Source organism: Synchiropus splendidus, chromosome 15 (genome assembly GCF_027744825.2).
Source record: "Synchiropus splendidus isolate RoL2022-P1 chromosome 15, RoL_Sspl_1.0, whole genome shotgun sequence".
Classification (NCBI taxonomy): domain Eukaryota; kingdom Metazoa; phylum Chordata; class Actinopteri; order Syngnathiformes; family Callionymidae; genus Synchiropus; species Synchiropus splendidus.
Genome location: NC_071348.1, coordinates 2,351,826 through 2,373,799, shown reverse-complemented (window position 1 = coordinate 2,373,799; position 21,974 = coordinate 2,351,826). Strand labels below are relative to the sequence as shown.

Genomic DNA, 21,974 nt, shown 5'->3' with positions numbered 1-21,974 from the left:
AGTAGGAGCAGTGTTTGACCCAACCAGCCTGCTCACAGAGGCAGGGAGGAGTTTGAATCAGGTTTGTGTCGCCCACTGTGGGCCTAATTAAAGCAGTAAGCTCAGTAAAGAAATGGACTTCCTGTCCTGCTGCGTGTCGAGGGGCCCGAGGCTAATCACCCACAGCAGCTGTGTGTGTGTTAAGCTCTGTGTCTAAGTGTGTTTTCACAAGCACACAGAGCAAGTGGATGAAATTCAAAATGATTTTCTTCAAAACAAAGAGGGAAGCTTCTACACAGTAGTAGGTGACGATGACCCGTCTCCAACTCAACGGTCCCACTGAGCCGTTTTATCAAGGCGACCGTCCATTAGCAGGTGTCGAGAAGATTCCACACACCTTCCTACTACTGGTACTAGAATAGAGCACAGATGAAGCTTTGAATTTTGGTTGCCACAAGGTTGATTAAGGAAATTGCATTTTTTTAACCCCTGACTGATATTTCTGTTGCCCCTTGACATGAAATGTAACAACTGTAACCCCTCGAGGGGTCGAGTCAAGCATCTGACAGCAGAGAGCTGAGCTCATGTTAGTGGAACTACGGTAGGCCCTCGCACCGGGGCCGTGCGGATTCAGAAGCCATGGCTCCTCCACAGCACTCGACTTTCAAATGATGACTGGCTGAACAATGGCAGCTGCACCAGTTGTTGCAGTGAAAGTCAGTCTGTCCGACAAGACCAGCTGAAGCTGAGGTATTCCACAGGCATGGCCTCAACATGAAGACAGGCAGGATATGTTTGCAGCAGTGAATGGGTTCATGGTTAATGGCTATATCATGGTCAAAAACAGGAGTAATCCAAGAATACTGGGAACAAATGAAGAGTGGCAGGAAGCCAATATGCAATGCCCCCCCGACTTGGTTATTGGCTGTGCCCCCTTAAAGGTGACCTTGAAAGCAGAGGAGAGAACTCAGCAGTGGGCTGTGCGATTGTGTCGCTCATTAAAAACTAAATAAACTCGCAGACGAGCAGAGCCAAGCATCTGGATTTACTCAAGCGGCAGCAGAAGAGACGTGGCAGCCTGGCAGATGATGAGCCCACGAAGAGACCATGTGGAAGAGACCATGAGGAAGGGACCATGAGGAAGAGACCATGAGGAAGAGACCATGTGGAAGAGACCATGAGGAAGAGACCATGAGGAAGAGACCATGTGAAAGAGACCATGTGAAAGAGACCATGAGGAACAGACCATGAGGAAGAGACCATGTGGAGGAGCCCATGAGGAAGAGACCATGAGGAAGAGACCATGTGGAAGAGACCATGAGGAAGAGACCATGTGAAAGAGACCATGAGGAAGAGACCATGAGGAAGAGACCATGAGGAAGAGACCATGTGGAGGAGCCCATGAGGAAGAGACCATGAGGAAGAGACCATGAGGAAGAGACCATGAGGAAGAGACCACGAGGAGGAGACCATGTGGAGGAGCCCATGAGGAGGAGAGCATGAGGAAGAGACCATGAGGAAGAGACCACGAGGAAGAGACCACGAGGAGGAGACCATGTGGAGGAGCCCATGAGGAAGAGACCATGAGGAAGAGACCATGAGGAAGAGACCATGAGGAAGAGACCACGTGGGAGCTTTTGCTGACCAAAGTCAAGCCAACAGCGGCCCAAACTGAAGACTCATTTATGTTCCATGTTTTAGGCTTGGCCTACAGCGTTGTGATTGAACACGTGTAGCTTGAGATGACGTCCCACTGAAGACCCCCGCTACTGCTGAAAAACAAACCTCAATTTAGGTGCAACAACTGAGCAGTCATTAAAGTCAGAAGCTCTTGGAGCCAATACTGAAACCCACTGTTGTCTGTCATAATGGCTTCACAACCGATCAAACCAATCTAAACTCACCCCAGATTCAAGAATGCGAAACGGAAGTCACTCTCTGATGTGGTACCATGATATTGCAGTCGTGGAAACTCACCAAAATCGGCCAGTTTGAGCTCTCCAGTGTCACTGATGAGCAGGTTCTGAGGCTTCAGGTCCCTGTGTAGAATGTACCTCTGGTGGATGTAGGACAGCCCTCGCAGTAGCTGGAACAGGAAGAGCTGGAGCGAAACAGAAGCGTGAGCACAAGGTCTCTCACAGAACACAACTATTGGCTTCATCTGTCCTCAGCTGTCCTCTTCTCAGAAACTAAATTACATATAACAGATTTGGCTACAGGTGTTTTTGTAGACAGAAATAAACAGGATTAATGGTCACAAAATGGATAAGTTACTGATAATTCTTTAGTCTCAACACGACACTGCGTCCCCAGAATAAAAAAAAGACGCTCAACAAGAGCCTTTTCATCTCCCTCAATCTAAAATAACAATAGGACGATCACGATGGAGTGTTTGAGTCCATTCATACCTTTACATTGTCCGGATGAAGACCCCCGGGGTGTTTGTCCATGTACTGACACAGATCTGTGTGCTGCCGAGGAAATGCAAACACAGTCACCACCAGCATACATTCAGATCTTTTAATTGCACACAAATGGCATAAAAAGGGCTCAAAACCCACCACATATTCGAAGACAAGAGTCAGGGTCTCCTTGGTGTGGATGATGTCATGCAGAAGCACAATGTTGCCGTGTTTGAGGCCCTTCAGGAGAGATGCTGCACACAGAAGGAGAGCAGTGTGAAACTGGGCTCTCTGTCGATGGAAAACAAACTGAATGATGAACTTCCAATCATCATTGCAGGATCATCTCCCACTGCTGCCATTCTATCAGGAGCCGCAGGAGGAGGCCGTCTGAGGAATTGATCAAATCAGCACTTTGATTTGATCCCACACTCTTAGAGCAGGTAGGAGGAGCAGTGCCAGCTCAGCTCAGATATGGAAGCTTTCAGCACAGAGCCTCCATTACTGTCCACCGTCAATGCACTCCACCATTATTCTCATGTTCTGATTTGATCACTTTTAACAGTGTTAAAAGGCTTTTCATGCCTGAAAATGTCGACAGTAGGAAGAAGTGGTACCTTCTCTGATGGCAGTGAAGGGAGTTCCTTCTTCTTCTTGCAAGCGAATCACCTTCAAAGCCACAAGCTTCCCGTTTACCCTGGAAAAAATGCAGAGGAGAAGGAAGAAACTCCTGAATTATTCGGTTTCTGTCGTACGCCTCACACATTACACCCAGGGTCCCATGTTATTTGTATTCTTTTATATATTGGACATCAGTGAGGCACGCTAGCTACGTTTTCAGCATAAAACCCTCCACTAATCTTGTCTGACACACAGTAAAAATCCAGGATTGTATTCTCAGACCAACTTTCATCACCGCAATGGAGACACACACTTGTGCCAGTGAGTGAATAAGTTCCTGCGATTGCTATTGAGAGTCAGGCGCACAGAAACCACTGCCTGTCTGAGCGATGCTGTGTCTAAGTTTAAGATCTGTTCTGCTCCTTTTCGCACTGAAACTCAGCCCACACTCTGCATCTGAATGAATATTTCATAATGTCTAGATGGATCTGATGGCAGCTTCTGAGAGAGCCATGTCCTTCAAACTGGTGTGAGGGTGACAGAATACAAACAATGGTGAAAATGTATTTGAAATGAATGTCAGTGTTTTACAGTATTTTCCGTCTTCAGATGAAAACAAGCTGCGGGCATCCATGTTATGACAGCAGAAAATGATCACTGATGACCGGCGTCGAAGTAACTTTCCCTGATGAAACCCATCACACACACGCACCACACTCACTTGCTCTTTCCTTTGAACACCGTGGCATATGAGCCCTCGCCCAGTTTCTCCAGCTTCTCGTAGGAGTCAGCTTTTCCGAACTTGGGGCTGGTGGGCTGCGGGGAGAAGAGCGAAGGCTTCGAACACTGATCCCAAAAATATTGCAGTGAAAGCTGATGACTTAGGACAGAGCCGAGGACGTGTGTGTGACCGTGCAAGGTTTGTATGTTTGATCGGATCAGGAAAACATGTTGAAGCAGGCTCCAGCCATGCATCGGGTTCTGGCCTTTCGTTTTGCCTGTTTGACCACAAATGTAATCCAAAACTGGTTTGATTTTGATGGTGTTCTAAAGGTTCATTCAGACTAAAGAATTCTATTGACTCCTGTATGGCCATGGGTCATGTGACCAGCTGCTAAAAACCAGCATGCAGCAGAGCACTGCTTCCTTAAACAGCACCTTGGTCTCACAGCGAAGGGGGACTCAAACAGGCCACCAGGCAGTGTGTGTTTACGCCACCCGCTGAGCTCATTCAGGGTAATATCAGTGGGTAACAGAATCACATGTGGGTGGGTTGTGGTGGTCCTCAGATCGCTGGTTTGATCATTATACAACATGAATTCATTGGTCCCAAAAGTAAAGGGGGAAAAACCTCAACAACCAAAAGGTTTAAATAGCAATTGGAATTTCTATTTTTTTATGTTTATTCATGTATTTATTGTTAGACATGATGGGACAACACACTGGTGTTAGCACAGGAAAGCGAGTGGTAACATTAAAGCAATACAGTAGGTGTTTCATCTAATGTAATCTCATTAATCTACAACTTGCAGCTGGAATTCATGGCACACAGCACATGCACTGCTCACCGAACTGGGGCTGGAGTGTCGCCGCAGTTTAGGAGACTCCTTTCCAGACGACGAGCTCTTGGCGTTGATGCAGGCGTTATTTTCCGAGTGGACCCTTTTCACTTGGCTGGTGGGCTTCTCGAAGGGGTCGAAGCCACTCTGCGTGCGCTGAACTCTGACCTTCTTGTCTTCAGGGATGGTGTCCAGGGGTTTGATGACCGAGTCTGTTCCCTGGCAGCTGCGTGTGGACATCTTTGTGACACATATCTGTCGCCAAGAGAAGACAGTGAGTGGACGCCTCTTAAAGGAGCAACTCTATTATCACAAGTGCTGCTAACAGTCTGGCTGGCTTCCCTCCTCGTCGTCTCTGTGGCTGACAGCTTTGAATCCCGCTCTCATTTCTCTCACCAGAGGAGCTCCAGCCTCTGCTATGCTCTGCACCAGCTGCTCCTCCACTGCTGACTGTACGCCGGAAACAAAAGACGCAGGCCGCATGACATGTTTTGCCACTGCTCCCATGGATTAAATATTTAGGGGCAGGCTCCCCTGCAGGAAGAACCACTAATTACTCCGATACTTGCGGAGGGGTCATCTTGCTGCTCACTCAATTGTTCTTCCACATGGGCCCAGTTTCAGCAATGCACGCACACACGTGCAAAAACATTCAGCCAGCGTGCAGCACAAATCAGCCTTTTGTTTTGCTTTCTATTGACCCAGACGCGGTCAAAGAAAAATCTACCCAGGCTTGTGCTCTGTTAGCAAAACTGGGCCCTTCTTATACCTGTCTTGAGATTTGCAGTGAACCATCTCTGGCGCCAACAAGTGGTCGAGGAGGGTGACCACACTTCACGTTTAATATCCTTTCATTTCCACGGGATGTCAGCAGATTCATCGGTTGTCATGTTATTGCATGATTAATGCAAGGTAGAATCCCTGTGGGCAGGACTTAGCCCACAATATATTTAGTATTTAATATATTGCCTGGCAGGCTCAAACACTTCTCTCTAAATGAATGAATGCAGATCAAGCAGGCTTCGTGAAACAAAGACACTGCTTTTGATACTGCACACCTGCTCAACAAAACTCCCAGGAGACATCATCTCAGTGGACACTGGAAAGGCCTTCAGCAGAGTAGAATGGCCTTTTCTTCTTCAGATTTTTCTGACTTGGCTCCGATTTAATCAACATGATGAGAATGCTCCTCTCCCCCTACAGCCAAGGTAAATACGAAGGACTCGTAGGCTGATGCTTTTCCAGAAGTAAGAGGTTGCAGACAGGGCAGCCCACTATCACCCTGACTCCTCGCTGCGTTCATCGAGTCTCCAGCAGAAATGCTCACAACTAGTTCTGACAGCTACACTGGACTGAGTGAGAGAGTCTTCGCAGATCATGTCGCTTTATTCCTCACACACATTTTTGGGGCGTCAAATGAGAAGAATCCTTCCCTCAGAATGTTCTGAGGCACTGCAGTGCTCGGGTCAAACGTTGAGCATCGACAACATCATCTCCAGTGGCATCTGTGATTACCTGCACTAACAGTGGGCAGACACATTATGGCGACACGTTCTGGGCCCACGCCCTGATTCCAGGAATTCCACTCCAAATGCAAGTCATCAGAATGATGTCCTTGTTCTGGTGTTTGCTTGGCAACGTCTGCGAGCGGGACATAAATGACTCAACTGGCAGGTCTCCAGCAACTAACTGCTTCATCGGCTCACTCAACTGCCGCCCTGCCATCCTCCACCATCTTTCCTCGTGGAAAAACACAAACAATAACAACAGAAAATGTGGATTTTTCATTGTAGACAGAGTCCTTTGGCAGCTCACAGCAGCCATTGTGGAGATGTCGTGACTTCATCCGGGACTTGTTCAGTCCTGCGGTCATCATCAGAACCACTGAAGAATAATCGTAACTTTTGGGCTTGAAATGTTTGATTTTGAAAATGGAGTAAAAGATTAAAACCGTGAGTGTGTTGCTTTCAGGAAGAGAGGAGAGGAGACTGTCTTAGGTGCTGTGGCATCAGAATGACCCCTTTAAAGAAGCCATCTTTGAAGGTCATTTGGATTTGACACCACCAAATGAGTGGATCTGTTCAGAACTGCCTCGAATAAAATGGCATGCAGTCAAACAGTAGAACAGTGATTCTTAACAATAGGGCCGGGGCCCATGGTTGGGCAGCGCCTCCTTGAGAGCCGCTAAAAGTTTTTTGTTTTACACTTTTGGGCCGCGAGAGGCTCAGTTTTAATACATTAGCCACATATGTTGGCAGTAGTGTGTCACTGAATTGAACTGACAGCTGCAAATCTGTGATAGTTAACAACTATGGAGAAGTTCTTGTAAAGAAACAATGATAAAGAAAGTGATGGCACCCCCACCAACAATAAAAACTGTTCATTAAAGCGTCTGTTGAAGCAGTTTTGAAATTAATTGAAACATTTTATAGCAATACTTTCATTTACACTTTACTTATATCTTCTTTGGAGTTTAAATAAAATATATAGTTTTTATTTTATGATATTTAGACATGGTTTTGTTATATTTATTTTATTCAGAATTTATGAAGTTTTTCCAATTTCTCACGCGTTTGCATCGAGTACATTTGATTAATATGACTTGCAAGTGGTTCTGCTGTTGGTTGGACTTTTCGATGACAAATAAAGATCTTTGCAATGATCACATGGTTTCATGTCATTTCACAAGGTTTTGGTTTGTTTACATGTGAGTAAATTAAATATGGTTGTTGACCACGAATGAAAACAAGAGTAATGAATCAGTTCTATTGAATGGGCCCCGAGCCCATTTGTTCCGGTAGAGGTGGGCCCCAAGATCAAAAAGGTTAAGAACCCCTGCACTAGAATACACTTCCATGGGACTGTGGTGACCAAAGAATTGGGATCATCGGGGGGCAGCCTTGTCACCCTATACAAACACACAAGGTAGTGGAAGAGTAATAACAAGCTTCAGATATGTTGGCAACAATGTAGCACACATGCTAGCAACAAACAACTGAGTTCGCTCAAGTTCTATTTTGGGGTGAGATTGTGGGTGGGTGAGACCGTGAATGAGAGCTAGAAGGCGCTGTGTGTTTTGCAGTGCAGATGTACTGTATCTGATCTTATGACGACAAGTTTCCGGCTTGGTTACGTTGACAGCAGCAGTGGCATTAATCCAGAGTCCATGACTTCAGCAGAACGATCTCCAACAACTGCATCAGTGGCGATAACGACAACTTTTTTCGTCAAAGGTCAACTATAAAACGCTACAGGAAACCCTGGCCTGGAGTGGTGGGCGGAGTATCTCAAAAAAATGAAAAAGAAAGAAGAGACAATGGTTTGCTTACGTCCTGGGCTCATCTGAAGCTAGAGAACGTTTCATCGCACTTCTGCTCCACCTGTGCATTGCCCAGGCAGGTGACTCTGCCCTCGACATGCCCCACTTTGCATCTACTGTATTGACAAACATTCATCTCCAGATGCTGTAAAAGCACTAAAAATTGGATCCTTTTCAATGAGAAAATTCAATTTGAAAACCAGTCAGTCCATCTTGGCCAGAGCTGGATGGTCTTGTCTTCACCATTAAAGGAGTAAAAACACCAGCAGCCATTGCAGAGCCACTGTGCAACCATTAGCACTAAGTGGAGAATGGATTTGTGGTCAGCACCGATGCTGTTTAAAGCTGACTGGAGAGCGAGTAGGAAAAGCTGCCGATAAGGCCACAAACACACACTCTCGCCTCCCTATCTGCCAGCTGTCTGATCGCATCCTTCCCACTGAGACACGGCGACCCTCCAGTGGAGCACCTCCAACTACACATGCATGCGTCTGGCAACCGTGACAAGATGACAGCACGCCTGCACATCTTGCTATACAGTGTGAAAAAAGGCGAGTGATAGTGTGGTTAGCAAACACACACACACACACACACACGTACAGACGGCAGACACACTTGCAGCCATTGAAAGCCAGAAAAGGCAGGTTTCTGCAGCTGGCACTTACCTTCCAGGAGTAAAATCTCACCTGGATGCGTCTGGAGAAATGACAGAGCGCATTCAGGCTAATCTAGCAGGAAAAAAAATCAGCTGAAAACATCACCCTCCCTCTCTGCCGCTCTTCCGCTCCGTTCGCAAGCTGGAAATGATGATTGCACGGGCTGGTAGGGGGAGGGTGAAATCTGAGGCAACGGAGGGTTTCGGGGGATTCTGTTGAGTCCTGCCGGTGTCCCTCAGGGATGCAGCATGAGTGCGTGGAGGAGGGGGGGGCGACGTGTCCCGGGGACGGTGCTTCAGCGTGGCAACGCGAGAAACGGTCAGTGAAAGATGGTGGCTGAGGCAGTACCCTTAAAGCTTCCAGGACCCCCGTCCATCTCAGATGGTACAGCCCGGAGGAGTTTAAGGAAGCTGAAGTTGTCTGCAGCATCATCCGCAGCTGACGGCGCACACGCATCGCCTCTGACTCGCAGCCTCCACACACACTGCCACCCAACAACACCAAATGTGTTGTTCCAATAACAAAGTGGAAAAAAAAAAACTGAACATCAGGGGACCACTTTTGGAAATGTTTCTTTGATCCCTCGGCAAGGCAGAACCACACATTTTTGGAGGAAGTCAACTGACAGCTGCACCTCAACACATCAGCGACACAGCATATCGTACCCGTATCTATCAATAGTTTTTGGGAGGAAAAGGAGGTTCCCAAACTTGGACTCCCCAGAGGAGCATTGATTTCAAAAGATGTACCGGAGAAAGAACTGTTCTGGAACTGGTCAGAAATGCCTTTGTTTGGGCTGATTACGAAGCCATTAAGAGATGTAACCATTGTGAGCATTGACAGTGGCTGACAGTGGACTTCCAGAGTGCACTGCAGAAGCAGACGCAGCACTGCACTGGATGGCTGCATCATTCAGACGCGGCACAGCTGACACACTGGCAAATCATCATCCTGCGTCTGTGGCCTCGCAGCGGCAACAGATGCATGAGATTTATTCCAAAGTACGACACACCAAACCACAAACAAAAACGATCATTTTTAATCCAGGCCAGTCACGTGACAAGGCTCCATGGTTCCTGGCAATGACCTAAAAAAAATCTGCTGACTATTTACAAGCTACTTTTCATCAAGTAAAATACATGTAGGGCTCATTTCAATCTACCTTCTCCTTAATCTCATTTAAACTAATATTTCCAAATGAATTCTTGTGATGAGGCAGCGACCAGCTGTTTTTGTGTGTGTGGAATAATTTGGTTAAAAACAAACAAAATAAATCAATAGTAAATAAAATAAACATCACATGGCCTGTCAGAATTATTGTCAATATATGGAAGATAAACAAGTCACTGACTCAGCTCCTCCGCCTCATTTACATATGTTGCTGTCATCAGTTAAGAGTTTACAGATGGGAAGAAAAAGTAGGGCAGACTGAGGTGAGATTAAAGGCGTTGAATGTAGGTGGCAGCAAATGGTGGCGACCGTCGATGGAGCAGAGAAGTGTAAACAAGGTCATAGTGGCTTCAAGTTCTTCCATCGATGGACACCATACAGGTATTATTTAGAAGGAGATACATGGAGAACACTGTGGAGGAGACAGGGATGGAGTCCAAATGAATGCAGTCAGTCACACAGGTCGGAGGTGAGCAGGAGGAGAATGACACGATGTGGAGCAAAGTAGATGAGGAGATTGAAGGCGATCCCAGGAGGAAGAGGTCAGAGACAGGAGCGAGCTTCAGAGACCATGTGAGTGAAGGGAAGAGGGTAATGCAGGCAGAAATGATGAGGAAACATGGGGGGTGCTTTGATAGAGGGATGGAGATGGTGGTGGTGAAGCCTATTTCCACAGGGTCCTGTGGAAGGGTAGAGGAGCAGGTTACAGATATGTAGGAAGGGGGTCAGGAACTAAGTGTTGCAAAGAAAAAAGTGTGATGAGCTGACAGATGTATTGATGGGTCAAACGTGGACTAAAAAGAGAGGCGTATCAAGTGGAGAGAGGAGGAGGGAAGGAAGTGCAGCAGAGGAGCTTGATCAAGGACATGAATGGTCGTGTGACGTGTGGAAGTGTTGAGGACAAAGGGCAGTGAACTTTAACAGAATCTTGTGACTGGCTGATTCAACTACAAGGTGTGATGGGAGTCACTGCCCTTTTCAGGGTGTCACACACCCAAACAGCATTGGGGGAGGTGTAGTTCAATATATATAAAAAACTAGAAGATAGCATTCTAGTAGAGAGCAACCAGGGACATACGAGACATATATAAACCCAAACTGTTACCATACTGGAAAGCAGAAGCACTATTCTCAGATGAAGTGTGACCTTTGACACGGCCTAAACGGAGCGACGGGAAGGAATAATCACGTACCTCCTGATGAAAGGTCAGGAAAGATGGGCACGGACACAAGGGAATGATCTGACAGGAGTTCCACATCCACCGCACCCCGGCCATGACGAACATGTAACTGAGCCAGAGAAAATGCAGCGTCCAGCTGCTGCTTCCTGTGATCCAGCTGCATGTGACTGGCCTACATTCACCGCATGTCACTCCCTCCCACCCTGCACGCGTGGATTTCAAAATCCTGCTGATCCCACCAACTGAGATATGATTGGCTGTCAACAGAGACTGTCCCACCAATGCCAGCTCTCGGCAAGACAGAGGGTCTCAACCTGAAAAACATTTCGCTCTGAGTACCAATAGTGTCCCTAGAGCACAATAATGATGTTTAATAGATGCCCACTAGGTGGCACTATTTGCTCTAAAATCGGTGGGTTTCAACAACCATCTCAATGAAACCTCACATCCTTGTTAAACCAAGAGCGCCCCCTACTGAGCGCTGAAAAGCAGCACACTGTTTCATGAAGCCTCATGAGCCCATCACTACAAAAAAAGCAACAAAGATATTAGTGGTTTCTGACTTCCCACTTCACATCCTGATGTTACTGAAATGCAGAAAAGTTTTCGGAAAAGATGTCCTCCCAAATCAACGTGTTGTCACGTGACCACGTTAGCCACATGTCATCCCCAGAGTTGAGAATCCGTGACCACTGCACAGACTAATTCAGCGAGCTCAGCCAACAGCTGTCACATGTCAGAATGGCAGAGTCAAATAAACAAGACTGGTGAACTGTGTGGAGCTGCCACTCAGGATTAGCAGTGACAGTCACATTCACCTACATCACCATACAGTGAGTGGATGGTTCTGTGCCTCCATTACTCGCAGAACTGTGGAGGAAAATAAACCTGTTGTCAATGTCATTAGTTTTCATGATTAATGTTTTATGAAGAAATGTTAATATTCATCTCATCTTGAATAGGAACACGGTCATGCAACAGGTGAAAGAACCACATGTTTAGCCAGGCACTGCTGAACTGACACGCAGGCTAAACGCCACATATTACGTGGTTATGGTCCGTTGATTCTTAATGTGTGCATACATGGCCGCGTGACTAATATAGACAATAAAATGAGGTAGTGTTTTGGAGAGTGTGGTGAGCTCTATGGGCAGACAGTATTTACATTCTCGCTGACATCTTTCAGCAGGACATGAAGGAGTTGCTGTCCCTCCTAAATTCATAACATTCTTCCCAGGCAGCACCAGCGATTTATAGCAAACTGCCCGAGCCGCTTCCCAGCGCTCCTCGTCATTGCTTCATATTCTTCCACCTCTTATGTGCTCGAACGTGGTTCTCATCCAAGCAAAGACTTAGATGGCCTAGATGACGTTGGTGGTATCAGAATGTTCGACTCACAAATGTCTGGCAAGGAGAGGGACGCTAGTCTGTTAAAAATGAGACGACAAATCAAAACATTAGCAACAGCACGCTTCACTCCCCGGCTGCTAAAATTCACTTCTTCAGCCAGTTTATAAGAGCAACGTCCAGGAGTGGGCAGGAGTGAGCAGCACCACGGTATCACTCAACATGGTTCCGAGTGAGATTCATGTTGAAAATGCCACTCGACACTCCTCATCCAGCCTTGGAATTACAACAACTCATTTTCTAACATAATAAATGATCAGGAACTTGCAATGCAGCCAGCACTCCTCACTATCTATCTTTCCATCAGAAGTCATGACCTTTCACCTTCTCAAGAGAAGCAGAACACAGAAATGTGCGAAACGTCCACAGAGCTCTATGACTTGGGCTCCACAGCCAAGAGGTCAAGATCACGCTCCCTCCCTTTCTGTTCACAGTTGTTGGCCTGATACAGTTCCACTCTGTGACAGTCGAAGGGGCACTTCCTGAAATATCTACTTTTAAGTTCTCAAAAAGAAGTGAAGGGAACAGCGCTGTTTTTTCAATTCTGCCGGATATGCTTGACCTCTTGAGGTGTCCTCCAGACTAGATCTACCACTGCGTGCATGACCGACAGGTAATTAGTACCTTCTAGATAAACATTTATACCCTGTGATCACCATCCAGGGTTTTGTTAAATCCAGTGAGTGAGAAGCAAAGATGTGTTCGTCCTCATTAGCAGCGGATTTGTGAGCAACATATAACACTTTCCCACAGTTTCTAAACATTGGTGGAGCAGCTGTGAGAAACACTTCACTGTACAGTCCCCCAAGCTGCAGCTGTTGTATCATCTTACACAACATTCCTGCAAAAGGTGAACAACCTTGAGATCTGTCCTCACCTCAGCAGCACATCTGCCGCTTCAGTCCCTCATTAATACCAGTAAATCCAGCGAACATCAGTGGGTGGGAACAGAACCAAATCCACGTACCTCATCAAAGCTGCTCTCTTCTTTCCTGAATGCTGTGAACAAGAGAAGAATGGGTCAGTCACTGATCGAAGTTACAGAGAAAGTTGATACACAGCAGGAGACACATCAGGGAACAGAGTGGGAAACATTCCAGGCCTCTTCTGACAGAATGGCTCCTTCACATCTCAAAGCAGTTTAGCGACATGAAGCAGCATTTTTACATTGTTTTCTTATCGAGCAACAATGTCCTTATATGTACCCAGTGCCGTGCTGTTGGGCTTTTCCCCCTGAGATTTCTGTTCAAATGGAAAGGGTTTTGAAAGAGTAAATGGAAAAGGCAACAGGAAACGTCTTGTTGGAAAAAGTAAAAACAGCCAGGAATCCACAGAGTCTGAAGAGAGTCACTGGCTTATGCCACTTAAAGGTGTGGTATGCATTTTTTTTTCTCAGATTTTTTTTTTACGATAAAACTTGAAATACCCTGCTCATTGAAACTGCAGTCTATTGATGAAATGTTTGAGGGAGGCACGCTGCAGTAAAAACACTGGCCAAGTATTGCTATGACGTGTCGGTCAAACTCAACTGCCATTTGGGTGTGTGTGTTGTGCGAGCAACCTCTGGAACACTATCTCTTGGAGTGTAGTTCTATGACATCTGGAAAAACAGAGCTAATTTAGCTAATGCTAAAGCTAAAATTGGAGGTCCAAGAAGAGCTGAATGGGATCGCCTCACATCGCTGGTGCTTTTAGACATGAGGAAAGAGGCACCATTGTTTTGGACACTGTCCCATGTGATGTATTCCCTGGAGAAAAAAAGGGAGGCTGTTGGAAATCCATGGAGAATTTTCCTATCATTAAGAATCCTAATGTGACTCTGACTCCCACCACAGTGTTGGATCACGAAGATTCTCCTGACGTGCCATGGAGCTTAATGAAATGGGAATATCAGCCATGCAGCACGTGTGTTGGTGTGTGTGTGTGTATGTTGGTGTGTGCGTGCGTGTGCAGATGTTCCGCTGTGAAAGGCTCTGATCGACACAAGGACGTGAACAATAATACAAGGTCATTGATGCATACTGTATCTGTATGGCAGCCTGAAGAGCAAACTCTGCATGGATCAGTGGTGTTGACCATAACTGGAGAAAGACAAGTCGACCAGGAAATCAAAGTAAATGTTGGGAAAGTAACATTAGTGCCTCGCTGTACCCAAGAAACCACCAAAATCTCAGATCTCTTCCCTATGGTCCCCAGAAATGTCATATACTGCACCCGTTCACACAAGAGCAGCACCTACTGACTGACTACAGCAGATAAAAGCAACATTGTTTATATTATTTACAGGCAAAAATATGTACTAGCAGCTGCTTTAGAGTTGACATGCCACCATGGCTTCACATTCATATGAAACCAGAAACAAAACACTATTTATGTATGAGAAAAGGTGATGATACTACCGGGTAATGATCATGTGATTAATGCTAACACACGCATACACACAAGCATGAACATTTATGATGATGATAAGCAGTAAAATAAATGAGACCAAAGAAAAAATAATTGCGGTTTGGGTATCTCAAGTTTCTTCAGTTGTGAGTATCAACACTACTGCGTGCATAGGACATTATGACGCCAGGCAGGTGGTTTGCTGCCCTGCATTCAAACATCTATGGTCCGCTTCTGCGAACCAGTGTACCGTCCTTTGTTCACTCGTGAGTCCAAGTTCATCACTTGCTCGTCCGTCTTCATTGTGACTGAGACGCAGATGCCGGAGGGTCAACCGCCTGTTTTGTTCCACTCAAATGATCCCGCAAATCCCAGCTAGGAACACTGATACTGCGCTCTGCAGTTAAGTCTTAAAATGAGTACAACAGTTAATTGTTTGAACAAAGATGACAACATGGATGCTGGGCCATGTCACGTGACGGACGAGTAGCATGAGCAAAATGTATTACTCGTTTACCGTTAAATAAGTTGAGTTTTAGTGAGATGCTGAGTGGCTTATCTGATAAAATAGAGTGCAGTACACGCGTGTTTGGTGAGTGTGTGCACGCGAGGTTCTTGTGATAATAACTGTGCCCATAACAGGCAGCTAACTGCAAAGAAAAACACTCGGATATTGTGATAAATGATGCGGGTCCAAGAGAAAGAAGGGCTTCGCGTGTGTGTGTGAGCGGGAGTTCTCCTCTCAGCAGTGGGACAAAGAGGTCGGTTACTCACCGATACCCCTGAAACTCTGCGACAAAGTCCTCCTCAACTTTCTCATTTTGCCTATTTTCTCCGAGGGTGGAGACGGTGTCATCAGGTCACACATGGCTCGGCTCGAGTTGTCGGGCGGCAGGAAAAATGAGTCCACGGAGCTTCTTGTCCAGAAGGAAGGTCCCGCCAAGACTCCGCTCACATTTCCAAAGTCTCCGGCCCAGACAGACACCACATCTGATATTCGACCGGTAGACGGCACGGGCAGAGCCTCCACCTCGCGGCGGGGAAAGGTCCTCCTCTTGCCGGGTCACAGCGATACGAAGCCAGCCGCTGCAATATTTTATGTGCGCCCTTAGTATAGACTTTACGACAGCTACGCGGCAACATACGTGACGTCACCGGATTTTCACAATAAAAGGAGGGCTCCGCTTGAAAAAATACAACAAAACGCTGTTTTTATTCATGTTGAAACATTACCGGAAAATATAAAGAAAGAATGTTCCTGTGTGCATCTACAATATATTTTACCGACACACACACAACGCTTTGATTGTCAGTGAAACACAGCGACTGCTTTTGTTATTTGTGAGAGACTTGTTCTATTCACCCTCGGAATAACGTCACATGATGGAGGAAAGCAGTTGGCGCCAAACGTTGTTCCTAGTCGCTGCAAATTTTAATATTTAAACGTACATTCAAGCAAAAAAAGAGAACTAGATAACTAAAAAGTAACTAGTGCTTCTGGAGGTCAGTTGAACGAAAACATTCCAGGACCAAGCGTGAATGCCATGCAGCAGGGGGCAGTGGACACGGCGAGCATCAACGCTTCCTGTAAAAGAAGAAGAAAACATCGCCCAAAGTGGAAGGCGCCGTGGACAGCGTCTCGTTTGGACTTAACGTTTGAGTGACCTTTAACCTGCCCGTTCTTTGTGTAAGTCTTGTATGTCGTTGCCGGTGGCTAGATTTCACGAGGTTTGGTTGGGAAGACAGTCCAGGCATCATCGCTACCTTTAGCGGGTGACAATTTGTCAATGTTTGCACCGAAAGTGGGAAATAATTCCCTATGTCCTAGTATTACACGGTGGTTTTCGTCGCCTGGCGCTTCAAGCGCGTTTGGTCGATGTTGCATCTAAAGTTGTGGACAATGGCCTGTAACGTTAGCGTTAGCATTAGCATCAGCGTGGTCCCACTGCGGTCGCTCTGGCAACGTTTTTGTTCTTAACGATAGTTTGCCATATAGATTGGGAAATCAAATAGCAACGAGCACGTGATGTCGTTTTTCGCCGCCGGTTTGGTTCAGGGGTGTTGACCATGTTGTGACGAGCCTCACGGCTGGGTGAAGTGAGCGAGAGTTTCTGGGAGAGCGGGGATCAGGATGCATCGACCTGGTGCAGAGTGAAGACCATCAAAGGAGGGGAGACAACAATGCTGGAGGTCGAGCTGTAAAGGATCAGACTTGCTCCTCAGGGATGTGTTGATAGGCTCCGACCAGTAAATAAGCGTGCATGCTACTGTGGATTGCGTGTGATAGGTCAGTGGGGCGAGTGTCTGCAGGAACTCCACTGGGAGAGCAGTTCTCTGTCGTTTAATCGTGTTTTCCAGCTGAACTTTAAGTTCAGGGCTGCCATTTGACTTCTTCTGGATCTTTGACCGAACTTGAAACCTTTCATCCACTTAGGCTGTGATGATGGAGCAACGTCTGTGCTTGTGGAGTTATGGTGCTTTGAATTCTGTGATGCGCACAGCCATCTGTGAAGAGATTCTTTCTCGTAAGGTGCTGTTATGCTTGTCTGGTGTTGGTTTTTTGTAACTCTGGTATTTTTTCCATGTTCAGCACAAGGTTCAGTGGCTTTCAGCTGAAATTCAGGGAGGTACCAGTGGTAGAGAAAGTCAATCAGATGTAATACTACTTTATACCCCTCTGTCTACAGGTGCTGTTAACTGTGCGTCAGCATGGCAGTCGTCATCCGTTTACAGGGATTGAACATCACAGCAGGTTCTCAGGATATCCGTAAATTCTTCACTGGCCTGACTATTCCCGATGGAGGAGTTCATATAATAGGCGGGGAGCGAGAAGAAGCTTTCATTATTTTTGCTTCGGATGAAGATGCTAGAAGAGCAATGACAAGGTCGGGCGGCTTTATTCAGGGCTCTAGTGTCACGTTGCTTCTGAGCAGCAAAACTGAGATGCACAATGTGCTTGAAATGAGTACAAAGCATGTGGAAATGGACAGAAAGTGGCAACCTCAGGACAACACTCAAAGACAGCGGTTTGAAAGTGAGGCGCATCTCATGGGCAGTCACCCCCGGGAGCAGAGGGAGAAGAAGCCAAGTGACGACTCCTTCCTGTTTCTGAAAGGCCTGCCGTTCTCAGTGACAGAGGCCGACATCATTGCATTTTTCGACGGCTTGGCTGTTGATGATGTGATCTTGCTGAAAAAGCCAAACGGACAGAACAACGGACACGGTCTTGTTAAGTTTGCAACTGCTCAAGATGCGACAGAAGGTCTGGCGCGAGATAAGGGCTACATCGGAACACGGTATGTGGAGATTTCCCCGACAACTGAGAAGGACTGGCTGTGGAACGCTGGTAAACGACATCGTGCCGCCAAATACAGTGATGAGCTGGGAGAACATGGAGCCCACTTTGAGAGCTTCCGGGATTCCCAGTATCGTGATAGGTCGCCACATAGACACTGGTCATCCAGCAAGGAGCACTGCGTCCTTCTTGAGAACCTCTCCTACGACGTGGAGAAGAGTGACCTGAAAAGGCTGTTTTGGAGCGCAAACGTTCAGGACGACCAGGTGTTATTCCTTGTCGGAGACGATGGACGCCGCACAAGATCCGCGTTTGTACTTTTCAAAACACACCAAGACTACCAGGATGCCTTGGCCAAAGATGGCATCATGCTGTTAGATCGCTGGGTTTCTGTGCAGCACATCTCTCGGGAGAAAATGATGAGCCTTCTTCAAGCTCAAAACTTGACTGCTCGACCTGCTGTGGAGTCGTGGAGGATTCAAGATGAGTCAGACAAGCGTTTCCTGCTGGTGCTGAATCTGCCGTTTGACGTGCGCAAAGTGGAGTTAATGGACTTTCTTCTGGGGTTCAATGTCAGAGAGCACAATGTGTTCTTGCTGCCAGACAGCAGAGGCGCAGGCTCTGGGCGAGCTTTGGTTCTGTTTCAGTCGGAGGCCGAGGCGAGGAGGGCGCTCTGTCTGGATGGGCGAAGGTTTCTTGGTTCAGAGGTCATGCTGAAATGCATATCCCGTTCCCAAATGGGGGAGTTTGGTGTGGACCCTCAAGTGGCTGAGGGGTCTCTGATTCGAGAGATGCGGATGGACAGAGGAGGCGGTGGCGCCTGTGATGACCCTGATGTGCGGAGGCCTCACGATAGACCAGCAACATCTAGAGGCTTGGGTTACGAGCCTTACCCACGGCACGAGAGGGATAACGGCACCGGTCGTCCCGGGCCTCGGTACGAGGGTCCCACCTGTGTCAAGCTGCTTAATTTGCCGCTGCAAATAAAGATGGAAGAAATCTATGATTTCTGCCACGGCTACCGCCTCATCCCTGGCTCTGTGTCTCTGCAGTATCACCAGGATGGGCAGCCACAAGGCTCTGCGACTGTGGTGTTCGAGAGCCGCCAGGAGGCGCTCACAGCTATTCATGAAATCAGTGGTAGAGCAATAGGAGCCAGAAGAATCCAGCTTCAGTTTGTGTGAGCGCGTTTGATGTGAACGCTGTCGGGTTCGGGTCTTGCAAGTGAATATGCACATTTGATTTTGTTTGAAATTGCATTTTTATTAAAAACTTCCACTAGGCAACTGTGTCATTTTTTTCTGATGTTCCAATCTGCACCTCTGCCAAACATGGCTCAGTGAGGAAGAGGAGGAGGGACACGTGATCCAGAAGTGTGTTCGTGTCTCCCGCATCGACTGTTTGGGTTGTTTCCAGTGCAACGGGTGACCAATGATGTTTTCGTACGTGATGGGGGCGCGCAGAATGGGCATGTAAATGCCGCGAAGGGCCGTTTTCCAACCGGAAGTTAATTGTGATGTCGCGCGTCAGCCGAACAGACACGAAGAGAACCGACAGACTTCGGAGAGCAGCACCGTTTCCCTCCACTTTACTTTTCTCGCTTTGAAACGACCTGCTGTTTCACCAAGCTGCCGCACCGAGGTGAGTATATTCGGCCCCAACCACCGTTTGATTTACGGAGGCAGCGTCGTTCAATAGCTCCAATTCGTCCACGGCAACATGGCCGCTGAGGCTGTGGAAACACTGGACTCTCCATCACTTCAGCTCCATCCCGTATCGCTGATGAACAGCCATGTTTTGCCAGGTGCAGCAGCGTGAACTGGCTGAGCTTTGAACTGTAGCCTGTGTCGCTAAGCTAACTTCATCACTAAGAACTCGATCCCTGGTGCAGCGTGTGTTTCCTCGACCGCCGTTTACTTTAAGCTCGTCTGTAACCGTCTCACCTGCTACCTGGAAAACCACCGGTCAGGAACCCTCGTCCTTTTTAGCTCCTCGCCAGGTCATGTGAACACAGTCAAGGAAGACTTGACCGGTTAATCGCATCCGCAGTCTTGGTCCAGGCTCCCGTCTTTACTGACCCAGTGGTGATTCTTCAGCCTCCCTGACCTCAGCATGGACGCATCCAAGAAAAGACACTTCCAGAAACACCTAGAACCCGCGAGGCCTCTGCGTCGCTGCACCCCTGTGGATGTTCAGGCGATGAAGACAGGGCTGGAGCAGACACCACTGATGGATTGCAAGGTGAGGTGAACCTCCAGAGACAGGTCATGTCCCTCTGGTAGTCTTCTTCTCCTGTCAATCTTCACGCATCATCTCATGTGACACCCATGACATGAACACATTGAACACTTGTTGTGTGGTGAAGACACAGCAGACAGATGTTTGGCCAATAACTCCAGTTAATGCGATTATCTTGGTGTTGAAGTTCAAGTACCAGTGGATGATGAGCACCTCTGTAGAAATGAAATCTAGTGTACACAAACACCATGAACAAGGAGAGTCACCTGACAACCAGCGTCACTGGTGAGGAGATCCCTGACGCCGCTAAAGAAGTCAAACCTGTTGGGCACACTTGAGGCTTGCTCCCTTGTGGTGCGGTGCATCCTGATGAAAGACCAACTAAGGTGCTGTGGTCTCCTCCACAGATCACCCTAGAGCAGTTCTTCAGGATCAAAAACCTCAACAAACCCGCTGGTAAGACCTCTGCTGTGCTGGGAGGCCTGGAGCCCTCAGCTGTGTTTGTGTGTTGTAGAGCGCCTCTGCTACAGCCAGGATTTCCTCATGAGCCTGGCCAGCTGTGCAGAAGCCAGGCAGAGGCCGTCCTGCTTGCCCCAACACCCGGTTGTGCTCAGCCAGGCCGTAAGTGCCTCTGCTTCTGTGCACCCACCTGCGGCGTGTGATTCTAACTAAGCTTCGCTCTGTTGTCCCAGAGAGAGGAACTGTACGCTCAAGTCACGGTCCACAGCTCCAACTCCAGGTGAGTTGCCCCGCATCAGCTGGTGCAGGCGGAGGTTTGAAGGACTGACGTGGCTTCTGTCTGTCTTCCAGCTTCCCATCTGAAGGTGCAGAGTGCTGAAGCCAGTCGCCTCCTTCTTCCCATTTCTTTTGCAGCGATATTTAATTATCGACGGTGCCTGTTCTGTTCAAGGCAGCAATTCATGCCGAAATTGGGATGTTTTTCATTTGTCTGGTGGGTTTGTACAAGGTTCACCGCTTCAGCCCTGTTTGCTGATGGTTGTTTTGTTTTGTTTAAAACATGAACATTCTCAAACCATATACCTGTGCATCTCCCCATTTCTCTCACAACTGGTCACCTCATCCTCCATATGCTGCGGGTCAGTTCAGCACACACACGCCTGTATCAACTGAGCAGGCAGACTGCGGAGCAGCAGTGCTATTGGATTGCGAGGTAGAGAGAAGTGAATGGAAGATAAACTAAGCAGAACACATTGACATGAATCAAACTATATTGGGCAGTGGCTTGATCGACAGCAGCAGGAGCTCTCACATGAAACTCACGTCACAGGTCAAAGACCGTGACAGGAAGTGGCGAGTGGATGTCTGTCGGCCAGAACAGCCTGTAAACGTTACACCGTCCACACAACTGGCAGATGAATCAACTTGCCTCACTGAGCCTTAACGACACTAAACGGAACAACCGATAAGCCCAACTCACTTTTACAGTCACCGCATGAGGGCGCTGTTGCTCTTCACACGAAAGTTTTGCAGAACCTTTCTTCAACCAAGAGAGGAACACTGATGGAAAAGCTAGGGGCCACTGCGCCCGGAGTCTCGTTAGGTGGTGTGAAACATGTGCTTCAACTCCAGAGCAGCTTGAGATTGAGCCGTGTTTGTGGCACCGTCAGTCCCTGGACTCTGCTGGAGTCTTGTCCCCCTCCGGTTCTGTCCTAACCCAGATGGGGTTTGCGCGTCGTCACTTTGATTCCCGCTTGCGTGGAGCTGCTTTATGGCTTCACCGCGAGCGGGTTCCTCCCGC

The 21,974-nt window shown here is 47.5% G+C and overlaps 3 protein-coding genes across 5 annotated transcripts in view; 2 read left to right on the top strand and 1 right to left on the bottom strand.

Annotated features, from left to right (window-relative positions):
* The window catches only part of cdk14 (cyclin-dependent kinase 14), a 28,449-nt gene extending 12,693 nt beyond the window's left edge, over window positions 1–15,756 (bottom strand). The window contains exons 1-8 of one of the 3 annotated variants that reach the window (XM_053887232.1): window positions 15,457–15,756; window positions 13,262–13,293; window positions 4,571–4,816; window positions 3,724–3,818; window positions 2,999–3,078; window positions 2,541–2,635; window positions 2,388–2,450; window positions 1,957–2,080 (exon numbers count right to left, since the gene is read on the bottom strand). In XM_053887232.1, the coding sequence (XP_053743207.1) occupies window positions 1,957–2,080; window positions 2,388–2,450; window positions 2,541–2,635; window positions 2,999–3,078; window positions 3,724–3,818; window positions 4,571–4,816; window positions 13,262–13,293; window positions 15,457–15,550 (829 nt within the window). In that variant the 5' untranslated portion in view covers window positions 15,551–15,756. Of the gene's footprint in view, window positions 1–1,956; window positions 2,081–2,387; window positions 2,451–2,540; window positions 2,636–2,998; window positions 3,079–3,723; window positions 3,819–4,570; window positions 4,817–8,545; window positions 8,872–10,899; window positions 11,036–13,261; window positions 13,294–15,456 lie in introns of those variants that run through there. The other 2 variants (XM_053887233.1, XM_053887234.1) reach the window with 2 other exon arrangements.
* A 519-nt stretch (window positions 15,757–16,275) lies between these two features.
* Window positions 16,276–19,889, top strand: LOC128772061 (RNA-binding protein 12B-like). Its single transcript, XM_053888096.1, has 3 exons — window positions 16,276–16,369; window positions 17,370–19,618; window positions 19,782–19,889. The coding sequence occupies exon 2, from the start codon at window positions 17,392–17,394 to the stop codon at window positions 19,159–19,161; it is 1,770 nt and encodes a 589-aa protein (XP_053744071.1). The 5' UTR covers window positions 16,276–16,369; window positions 17,370–17,391; the 3' UTR covers window positions 19,162–19,618; window positions 19,782–19,889.
* On the top strand, window positions 19,794–21,691 carry gra (granulito). The gene is made up of 6 exons (XM_053888100.1): window positions 19,794–19,941; window positions 20,027–20,218; window positions 20,623–20,671; window positions 20,730–20,836; window positions 20,908–20,954; window positions 21,026–21,691. The coding sequence occupies exons 2-6, from the start codon at window positions 20,090–20,092 to the stop codon at window positions 21,051–21,053; spliced, it is 360 nt and encodes a 119-aa protein (XP_053744075.1). The 5' UTR covers window positions 19,794–19,941; window positions 20,027–20,089; the 3' UTR covers window positions 21,054–21,691.
* Window positions 21,692–21,974: the final 283 nt, after the last annotated feature.

What these genes read in the sequence shown, in the direction of transcription:
- LOC128772061 (XM_053888096.1), top strand. Translation starts at nt 17,392, where the DNA reads ATGGCAGTCGTCATCCGTTTACAGGGATTGAACATCACAGCAGGTTCT.
- gra (XM_053888100.1), top strand. Translation starts at nt 20,090, where the DNA reads ATGGACGCATCCAAGAAAAGACACTTCCAGAAACACCTAGAACCCGCG. An exon ending in CACCACTGATGGATTGCAAG is followed by an intron (nt 20,219 to 20,622) that starts GTGAGGTGAACC and finishes TCTCCTCCACAG; the next exon opens with ATCACCCTAGAGCAGTTCTT. An exon ending in CGGTTGTGCTCAGCCAGGCC is followed by an intron (nt 20,837 to 20,907) that starts GTAAGTGCCTCT and finishes CTGTTGTCCCAG; the next exon opens with AGAGAGGAACTGTACGCTCA.